Source organism: Notechis scutatus, chromosome 1 (genome assembly GCF_049901735.1).
Source record: "Notechis scutatus isolate UNSWTSFEM ecotype Mainland chromosome 1, rNotScu1.2, whole genome shotgun sequence".
In the NCBI taxonomy this organism is placed as follows: Eukaryota; Metazoa; Chordata; class Lepidosauria; order Squamata; family Elapidae; genus Notechis; species Notechis scutatus.
The window spans coordinates 78,117,379-78,128,536 of record NC_142009.1 but is presented as its reverse complement, the minus strand read 5'-3'; the positions used below and the strand labels follow the sequence as shown (position 1 = coordinate 78,128,536).

Sequence of the window (11,158 nt, the reverse complement as noted above, 5' to 3'; positions counted from 1 at the left end):
GCCATGCATCTTTGCGCATGCACGTATGACTCCCTCCTCTCGCGCAGTGCATCTGCGCATGCGTGCGCCTTCTCTCCTCACATGCAGCATGTCTGAGCATGCATGCATGATCTCCTCACATGCAGTGCATCCCTGTGCATGCCTGCATCTCCCGTGCACCCCCCTCTGCCCCTGCTCATGCGCACCAGATACCCAACAATCAGCTGTCGGGCGGCAGCACGCGCAGATGTGCAGTGGGCGACCTCTCGCATGCTGGGGGAAATGGCTCTGCGTGCCACTTCCAGCACGTGTGGCATAGGTTCGCCAACATGGTCCTAGGCGAAGAGAACATGATACAAGTAATCCTCAACGTACAACCATTTGTTTAGTGACTGTTTGAAGTTACAACAGCACTGAAAAAAGTGACTTATAACTGGTTCTCACATTTACAACCATTGCAGCATCCCCATGGCCACATGATCAAAACTCACTTTGGCAACTGGCATGTATTAATGACAGTTGCAGCACCCTGGGGTCATGTGATTGCCATTCATAACCTTCCCAGCTGGTTTCTGACAAGCAAAGTTAATGGGGGAATCCCAGACTCGCTTAACAACTGCGGTCATTCGCTTAACAACTGTGGCAAAAAAGTTGTAAAATGGGGCCCAACTTAATGGGTTTTGCTTAGGAATGGAAATTTTGGAGTCAGTTGTGGTTGTAAGTCAAGGAGTACCTGTCCAAGATTGTCCAGCTGACTTTGGCCCCGAGGAAGAACTAAAACTCACGATCTGCCAGTTTCTAGTTTGATACTATTACATCAAACTGTCTCTGGCTCTTTATTTTAACTATGGATTTTTGAACAAACCATAATAGGATGCTTTACTTATAAAATTAAGCTGTCCATCATAGATGACAAAACATAATGCCTGGTTGAATGGTTAATGGTTTATGGTTCTGAACAGTACAGCATGATATATCCAGTTGAAAATGCCCATAGATGTATATGAATTCTATATTAGAGAAAACTTACCATAATGAAGTTTTACAATAAAAGGATGATTCACTTCAGCCAAAATGTCTCTTTCCATTTTTGATCGTACACGATCTCGGACTACAGGGGGAAAAAAAATAAATCAGATTTAAGAGTCTGATTTAAGAGTCCATAGAGGCTTGCTACTTAATGAAACATCATGAGCAAAAGAAGATATGTGTTTTGCACACAGCCAGAATTTCTGCAGGATTAATATTAGATCCTATTGCTGGACAGACTGGAGACAAGCCACTTGATGCTCCAGTCAGAAGAACAAAGTTGTCCTTACTTGAACAGTTTCCTCCTAAAATCATTCCTTCCTGCTTTTTGTAAATAGGTGCAATACATATGTACAGAACATTATTTCTTGCTACACATATGCGCCTTACAGCGACTATTAGAACAGTAATCTTTCCCACCCTTTGTTAAGTTGATAGTCTAAAATGAACTAAGAACAGCTTTTAAAATGAGATATCCACTCAGCTAGAGAGAAATGGCAACAGAATACTAAAATATCACTTTGCATTTTAAATACAGATGGAAAAAGTCTTACAGAGACAAAGATTTCATGGGTTGCAATTTAATTGGAGTAAACTATTTGATACGGTTATGTCTTTATAACAATAAATAAAATAAATATTAACTCTCCCATACTCCTTCATCTGAAAGAAATAATGAACACATGGTTTCTGGAATTCTCATTGCCTGGGGAAACAAAGGATACATAACAACATTAAATCATATCAAAAGGTATCAGCTGGAGGTCACTTCTAAATACATTTGAGTGTGCTTTCTGATCTAATGTTATTGGACAGGATGACTCATGGAACATCATTTCCTGGATACAGTCTTACTAAAAACATTGTACTTTCCAAACAATTAGTAGAAAAGAAAAGTCAAAAACTCATGCAGAGATGAATTTTATTTTCTTGCGAAGAGGGACAGAAATTTAATCAGGGAGCATCTTCTGGGTTCAAACTAATTGTACAAAATGACAAGAAGATGTATCACAATATTGACTAACTATATTTCATAACAGTTTGCCATACTGTAGTTATTAGATTATGTCACATGATCCCAGATAACTTATTAGTATCTTGATCCAAATTTGAATGGATTTGCATATGCAGTATTCACCTTATTAAGTACCCTTTCTTTAACTATTTCCTAAATACTATGTATAAAATAACAATATTTAACTCAGCAAACAGCAGTGCACCTGTCTATGAATTTGAATATGGGTTTGGGAAATCCTGCAGCGAGCTTTAATTTCCTTTTTCTCCTTGAGGTCTGGGAGAAGTCTACCTTGTCCTTTTCATGATTAGGAATGAAAGCATGAGATTCTACAGGCTGGAATCTCTTCATGCTACAGTCACAACCAAGAAGGAACCTCTTCAGAAACTGCCAGAGATTAGTTGAAGACCTGAAAACGGAGCACATAAACGTGTCCCTGCATTTGTCATAATACAAGTGCTATTATAAGCACCTAACAGCATGTATCCAAGTTTGTCTTTTCTTCAACAGAAATAAGAAACGATTGAAAAGCTTTTTGCTGCCTGTTATTTCAAAGGCAATTATAAATGATTGGAAGGAAGATGTCCGTTCTTTTTTGAGAGATTGCTATCCACTTTGAAAGAAACTATGTAGACTGCTAGAAATGTAACCTGAATCTAGATCATGTAGATAGTTCTGGGATAACTCATGTTCTGGTTATTGGTTGTTGAAATATCCTTTTCCATTAGAATTCAGATCTGGTTTTGTCATTTTGGAGAAATGAATGTGACTGTGTTAATTCTCCTCTACCACAAGCCCTAGCAATATCATCAACCAACATTAGAGGCATCATGAGGGTGAGAGTGGCGAGTGACAATAACACTGTTGTTTTGTCACCTTCACTCCAGTTGTAGTGTTTTGAGACATGTCACACAAGTACAAAAGGGCAAAACTTTCAGTGAGATGTTGCTTTCATAATTCTGATGAAACCCTGCGATCCTGTGATCACAATGTCTTCCTGGATTGGCTGTCTCAATCGGGTGTTAAACATACTGTATATATTCTGATTATATATCTATAATAGTCTCATTTTTACATGGGAACAATAATAATTGCTTTATTGGGGAAATGGGAGACATATAAATTTAATAAATAATAAGATCAGTTATAACATATACAGGTTCTTTGGTAAACTTGCTGTGTAACATCACCAGCCAGCTAAGGAAGGTGATGGATACGTGACACTGAGTTACAGTGGTAATTGTTAGGAGTTTTCTACTTCCATAAACACTTTAGATGAAGTTGTATAATTGTTTACTGAAAATGCAGATGTTAGTAACTTACTCGAAAGCCTGTTTAGCAGCAGAAATGGAGTGGTTTTCATTCAACTACTTTACAGAATAATGCAAAATATTTAGCAGGCTTCTCTTTCTGGCCCATGATTTCCTAAGGATCAGAGTATTAATTTTGAAAGTCAGGTCATAGGTGCTTCTACATTGTAAGGATTAATTGCTTGTGAAATGTGATCTGGGGCAAATTGTATCTAACTGACTAACATGGTGATGTTAGTTAGATACAATTTGGCCCAGATTACATCTCACAAGCAATTAACCCTTGCAATCTAGAAGCACCATGTTAGTTAGTGCAAGGCATGTTCCAACTAAGATTGGCACATTTTTTTTTCTCCAGAGAGAGATTCTGTAGCTTTAATGGCTTTAGTTAAATAGGTATGATTTGCCTCAGCGGGAGAATAAGATGTTAAATTTGTAGACTTAAATATGCCTGCTGAGTAGCTGTCAGGTGGATGAGGGGCATTTAGTTTTTTCAGAATAAAATCAATTTTGCTGTTCTTTAAAGAGACAACAATTCTGGATTCCAGAGACTTCTTTTTCCTCAGGGAGAGCCAGTGAAGAAAAGGAGATAAAATTCCATTAAAGCTCTAACAGTATAGGGGGGCAAAAACAGAATATGTATGGGAGCAGAAAGTTTGTAATTGCCTAATTCAAGCCCCTCTCTACTTCCTGGACTCAGCCTTGAAACAAGAGAAAAGTAATCCTTTTTGTAAATCTAATGTGATTTTCTTCTGCTGAAACCAATGAGAGGGAAAAATCAGTGCAGAGGAAAGGGAGAGGGTGATAGTAGAAAAAGAGTGTCAACATAACTGGGCTTCACAAATACCTTTGGTTTCTTCCTCTCCAGTTCACAGGGCTGGGCTGGTTTTTATTCCTATATGTGTTTGGAATAAATCTAACTATTCAGTGGGACTTACTATAGAGTACTAAAAATACTTACAAGGTAAGTATTATAATCAAGGAATACATGGGGTTTCTTTTCCTCAAAAAATAATCCCATGGCACCCGAGGTGGTATTCAGCTGGTTCTGACCAGTTCTGTAGAACCGGTAGCGGAAATTGTGAGTAGTTCAGAGAACCGTCAAATACCACATCTGACTGCCCCACCCCCCCCGCACAAAGTATTCTCTGCCTCCCAAGTGCCAGCTGATCGGCTGGGTCTTCTTTGGTTGCCCTGCATAGGAGAACGGAGCTGGAAAGAAGGTTAGTGGGGTGGGGGTGGGGAATGGAGTTTTTACAGTATCCTTCCCCTGGAGTGATGAGGGAATGGGGATTTTGCAGTATCCTTCCCTTGCCATGCCCACCAAGCCACACCACACCCACCAAGCCACGGCCAGAAATGGTAGTAAAAATTTTTGAATCCCACTACTGCATGGCACTCCTATAAAGGGATGAATATTGTATGGTATTATTATTATTATTATTATTATTATTATTATTATTATTATTATTATTATTATTATTATTATTATTATTATTGCTGCTGTTGTTATTTTACTTCTGTTCTGTTTACACTCCTTTCATTTTCTTCCCTTTTATTATTGTAAGGTATCTAGAGTGGCCCCACAGTGAGACAGATAGAAAATAAATTTAACAAACAAATACATTACTATACTTTGTATTTTTGCATTTGTTTACTGAATAGGTGACTAAGGACCAATTATTTTATTCTGGTTGATTGACAATTGTACAACTACCATAATCCTCCTCCCAAATCAAGTGTGCCTTTACATGTTGTGTAATTTTTTAAAGCTGTGCTATTTGGTGTTGAATAATAAAAAAAAAATGGTTCCCTTGAAAATGCTGCATGAGTTTTATATGTGGATATTTTTTGTTTTGAAAAATAAATTCAGAAATTGCCTTATAAATTGTTTTGAAAAGCAACGGTATTACTAACTGCAGACCACTCCGAAATTAGAGAATACTGTATGTCTATAGATAGAAGAGGAAGTTATTATCAAATACATGGCAAAAACATCCTAGGAAATCATTATCTAGTCAATGCTGCCTTGATGGCAGTAAAATAAAAAATGATACAAAGATATGTTATTTAGCAGTTAAGATTCACTTAAAGGTTGCTAGTTTTCCAAATTTAATAGCTTATGAAGTGGCATTCTTATATAATTGCATCAAACTTCCACAGAAAAGGCTCAGGAGTGGAATTTCAATAAAGTTATTTTCCTCTTATTAATATTGATGCTCTTTTTATGTAGGAACATTGCATTGTTATGATGACTTTCTTTTTAGTAATGAAATAAAAAACAAAATAAGATGGAACAAAAGGTGAAATACAACCCACAAAACCCAAGGAGAGGCTGCGGCTTAGCGGCAGCACATATACTTGATTTCACACGGCTCTTTTTTCTAATCCCTGTCACTTCCATTAAAAGATCTAATGATGTCTAGTGATTAAAAGGTCTAATGATGGGAAAACCTTCTGCTCACAAATCCTGAGGATCAGGGAATTATTAGGTTAGATTACTAGCATTAAAATTTTGGTTCTTTCTCCTGCACATATTTCCATCACTCTCAAAGCTCACCCTACAGCTCCTCTTCTCAACAGGCTGAAACCATGAATTGTATCATGCTATTATTCATTGATGCACCTTTCTTTCTCAAAGATATTTTTAAGTAATGTTTTCTAACATGCAGTCTTTTCTACAAATAGATTGAATATTTCATCTCACTTTGATAAGACTATATTGAAGGCCAAAGACTACAGACAGTCCTCAAATTTCAACCATTTGTTTAATGACAATTCAAAGTTATAACATCATTGGAAAAAAAAGTGACTTTATGGCTGATCCTTGCACTCATGACCATTGCAATACCTATCCCCATGGTCATGTGATTAAAATCTGGATGCTTGGCAACTGGCATGTATTTACGACTGTTGTGGCATCCAGGTCATGTGATCTCCATTTGCAACCTTCCCAGCCAGCTTCTGATAAGCAAAGTAAATGGGAGAAGTTAGAATCACTTAATGTCCACATGAGTCACTTAACGACTGCAGTGTTTTGTTTAACAGCCACCACAAAAAAAGGCCATAAAAACAGGTACGACTCACTGAACAATCGCCTTGTTTAGCAGCAGAAATTCTGGTCGCAACTGTGATCGTAATTGAGGATTATCCTTGTCTATACGCATACATGTACTATTAAATAAAGTAACTACATTTTCCAGTATGTTTATACTCCTCTATTTTATTAAAGGCAAAGTCACAGTTAGATCCAGTCTGGTAATTACGTGGACACAATCATGCAGTTTTTCTTAAAACAATGCAGAAAGAGTTTGCTACTGTATTCTTCAGGGGTGTTTTGTCATTTCCCAGTTCTGGAATTTCCTGCTGATCTTAAATAATAACCTGGACCAATCCTATTTAACTTTTGAGCCCAGATATACTTGGCCAGATGCTGCCTCTTGCTAAGAGTTTTTCCATTATATCACGTAGTTAATGTTTTTCCCAAGTAACAATTGCTGCTGTTGGTCATATCTGATTTATACTGAAATGATTTATTAAACATCATTTACAGGACTGGGAGCATGGTTCCTTTTGGAATCCTATGATAGAGTAACTTATGGTCTTAAAGCTGTCTGATATTCTCATGTTACCATTTTTAAAATTTTAAAATTTTCATAGGAGATTTTAGGCAATTGCTTTACTGTATCATATGCAAATTTAAAAACAACAAGAAATAAAAGTGTGTTTTATTTGTTTATTCAGCAACTTTATTTAAATCATAATCAAAACCCAGCAAAGCAAAACCATACAAACAATTGGAATAAAGTGACTGAACTTTGCTCATGATAACTGCAGCAATATGTACAATAATGGAAAAATTCAGCACTATCCACAATGGAGGAATAGTTGATAAAAATGATGGAGTATACTGAGATGGCTATTTTTTCTATTTTTTTCCTTTACTTTTTTTCCTTCCCCCCCCTCATTTCTTTCTTTTCTTTTTCTTACTTTATATTAGTTCATGTAACTTTCTACATTATTTTAAAAAATCTTTAATAAAATTGTGTACGTATATAAAACCAGCAAAGTCACTCTACATCCTAAGAACATAGACCAAGGGTCTTCAAACTTGGCAAGTTTAAGACTTGTAGACTTCAACTTCCAGAATTCCTGAGCAAAGTGACTGGAGGAGGAATTCTGGGAGTTGAAGTCCACAAGTCTTAAAGCTGTCAAGTTTGAAGACCCCTGCATTAGAACTTCAAGGGCTCTGTACAAAACTGTGAAGTCCAAAGGAAAAAAAATGTGTCCCCCTATTGCCACCAAGAAACCTAGGTAGACACATTCATGAAGTCAATAGGACTCTAGTTCAATTCAAATGAGGATTTAGCTTTAGCACTATATAAGAGGCACACAAGGACAGTTGCAAAAGAATGCTGCTTCAAATGATTAAAATTGTTAAATGTGATGGAAATCTAAATGTTGCATGGTTTTGTATTGTTTTGTTTGAAAGATAGGTTCATAATTTTAAACACAGAAGGACCAGTGCATAGTCCAACCTGAAATAAAAGTAGAACCTGGTTAATACTTGGAGAGCAATAGAAAGTCCTAAGAAAGTAGGTTGACGCAGAAAGTTTAAAAAGATATGTCTGTGTAGTCTCCAAGAATTGAGCTTATTCCTGGGAATATTTTCAATTGAGTTTGCAAATAGAGACTTTGAGAGAATAGCAATAGATGCAGGGCCCATAATAACAGCATCGCAACAATTCCAAGATTGAATTTGAAAACTTGGGACAATCAGCTGTTGCAAAGACTTATTCCTGGTTATGGAGCATGCAGGTGGCAGTAGCTAAGAATATCCTGGAAATGAAATGGGCAGCTGAGCTAGTTGAAGGTGATGAAGAGATGACACTAACAGCAGAGATACAGGATGCTCTGCCCCAGTAAGAACCTGGCAGGAAAGAAAAGCCTATGAAGCTTGCAGCTTGAGATGGAGTAAGTGAGTGGTGTGGAAGAAAGTAATAATGAATATGAAGGTTGGGAACTTGGCAGAAGAAAGAAAAAAACAATACAGGGCACACCATACCTATTTCCTTAGCTTCTTATGACTATAACTTTGTTGCTTGTATTTCATGATTTGTGTTGATTAATTATTTAGTATCCTATGATTATCACTGAATGTTGTATCTTATAATTTATGATGATTGTATTTTTTGATTATGATCATGATTTATCATTTGTTGCTTATGTGTACACTGAGAGCTTATGCACCAGAGACAAATTCCTTGTGTGTCCAATCACACTTGGCTAATAAAGAATTCTATCATTTTCTACTATAACTGCGAAAAGAAGAGGAGGTTGACACACAAACACAAAATGGCAAATTGATCACCACTAGTAATCAAGGAAGCAAAAATCCTTTAAACTTGACATAGTTTCCAAATCCTAACTAATGCATCTTATTTATCACCTATATTCTGACAAAGCCATATACAATCATTATCGCTATCATCTTCATCATCATAAAACAAGATCTTGAAGAATCTCCTCTATTATGAGTTGTTTATAGTAGGAATTCTTTCTGGCTTTCATCAATTACAACTTCCATTCACACTGATTCACATTACTGTATTATGTTTTTTATTGCCTTATGAATATCAATAATCAGAACTTTTCACTGGGAATGCAAGGAAACAGATGATAACACTACCAGACAAACTCATGCCACTACTAAGAAGATATTTTTGTAACCAAAGCATTTGTCCTACTGCTTGCATTTTAATTCACTGAATGAATGGTGCTGGTAGGGACAAGTCTGGAAAAACAAATAAATCCATGCATGCAAAAGAGATGTTAAAGACATCTTCTATAGATTTGTGTGACAGTGAAATAGTGCAATATGTGAAAATGGTTTTTGGTATGGCATGAATCAGTAGCACTGAGTGGAATCCATTTTTTTGTATAAGTAAAGTAAGGGGACAGGATTTTAAACATTTACCGGTACTTTGTATATGTACAAAAGTTCATCTGATATTTTTTGCATGGGTAAAAACACAAAAGATAGTGCCCGAACCAAATATACTGTATGTGAAACTGTGGAAACAAGGTCATAGATAGCAAGGATCATCTTTGCTTGCTATGTTTGATAGTAAATTGTATGATTTAATTCTGACTTAGCACAATATGAATCCTATTGTGATAGTTTGAAAATACATTTTATGGATCTTGATTACAACAACCTTGGATTTAGTGTAATGCATAGCCCCAACTATGAAGCCTTATACCCAATTTAGTCTGCTCTCTATAGAAGTCAAAACTTCTTCTATGCCCCATAGTATGAGCTTTAGCCTTTTTCCTCCCAATTTCCAAGTTTGATTGATTGATTGATACCTGGGCATTCTCTTGATGGGTTGAGAGACATCTGGGATATGTCTGTAAGGTGGGTCATGTTAGGGATAACATTGTTTTACCCTAACTGTTTTGGGTAAAGATAATAAAATGATGAATCATGGTTTGTCAGATAAAGTGTATGTGACTTTAAGCTAAAGGAATGTAATTAAGGGTGCAGCTGTAAAAGTACTATATAAGCAGCAAGGCACTCTCTGGCTTACTGATCCCTAATTACTGGCTGGCTTATTGAAGACTGCATTCTTGCTGGATCGGGAGGAGAAGAAGTGTTGGATTACTTTGAAGATATTTCTCAACGGAGAGAAGATAAGTTTTGGACAGATTTATTATATGTGTACTGACACTGGCTATTCGACACGGACTTTGCAATTAGAGTATCCTCGACAAGACTTGACTGAATTTGGTATTTGACTAATGGACTGTTTATAATGACTATGCTATAATTCTTAAATGGAATAAATTATAATTTTGATAGCACAAGCGTATCTGTATTTTTACTGCGTGTTAACGAGAAGGCTTATCTCACACATTTACCTGTCTTCCTATCTGACTTCGCTGCACATTCTGTTTAGTTTGTTTTCCTTAACACCCGTTGGGGAATCCAGGCTTAACAGGTCTCTTTAGCCTGTGAGCCATTAGTTGCTCCCTCAATAGATTCAGCCCTTAAACTCACAGTGTCCCAGCCAAATGAGTGCTAATTACAGAAAGTTAATTTCTCCTTCATCTCTTACATGCTGGACATTCACTTTTTACCTACTTGGTAGATTTGGAGCTTTAAGCAAAGCTCATTTTTAATTTTTCAGGCTCTTTAAAACCAAGTTCAGACATATCTATATCTATCCCTACCTCTATCTTTATACACGTGAAATCTGGCATTACTTGACAATTTGTCATTCTAGTTTTATTTTCTGTCACTGGATGTTTTTAAATATTCCATCATATTTATTTGCATTGTATTAATTTTCTTGTTACTGTAAGCCACCTAGAGACCTCTGCTACTGGGCTGTATGTCAATCATCAACCATACCAATCCTCAATCAATATGTTTATAGGTTGTTTTATTTATTTAGACAATTTGTAATCCAATCAATTTTACACACTCTGGGAGGCTTGACGGAAAGAATCCAATGTGTTATTTTTTTCCTTCTATTGTTTTATTCAGGAAAATGTTCCCCAAAATGTAAAATAACATCTTTCCAATATAGTGGAGGAACTGGAAGAAAAGCAAAAGTGATTGAATTATGCTACAAGATCCCCTCTCAGGGCTCTTGAATTTTATACTAAGAAAAATTTGGGCACTGCAACTCAGCTTGTAACAGTAATAAAAGCTCAACCAAGACAGATTTACTGATCTGCTTACTGCTAGTGGAGGAGATAATTCAGAGCACTTATTTAAACCTTTAATTTAGCTGTCGTAATAACTGCCCTGTAAGTCCAA

General features: G+C 36.4%; 1 protein-coding gene across 3 annotated transcripts in view; it reads right to left on the bottom strand.

The window, feature by feature from the left end:
- Positions 1–949: 949 nt before the first annotated feature.
- Positions 950–11,158, bottom strand: part of LOC148132874 (ribosomal protein S6 kinase alpha-2-like) — a 59,303-nt gene continuing 49,094 nt past the window's right edge. Inside the window, exon 4 of one of the 3 annotated variants that reach the window (XM_087969124.1) lies at positions 950–1,090. In XM_087969124.1, the coding sequence (XP_087825250.1) occupies positions 990–1,090 (101 nt within the window). In that variant the 3' untranslated portion in view covers positions 950–989. Of the gene's footprint in view, positions 1,091–6,088; positions 6,298–6,366; positions 7,872–11,158 lie in introns of those variants that run through there. The other 2 variants (XM_087969125.1, XM_087969127.1) reach the window with 2 other exon arrangements.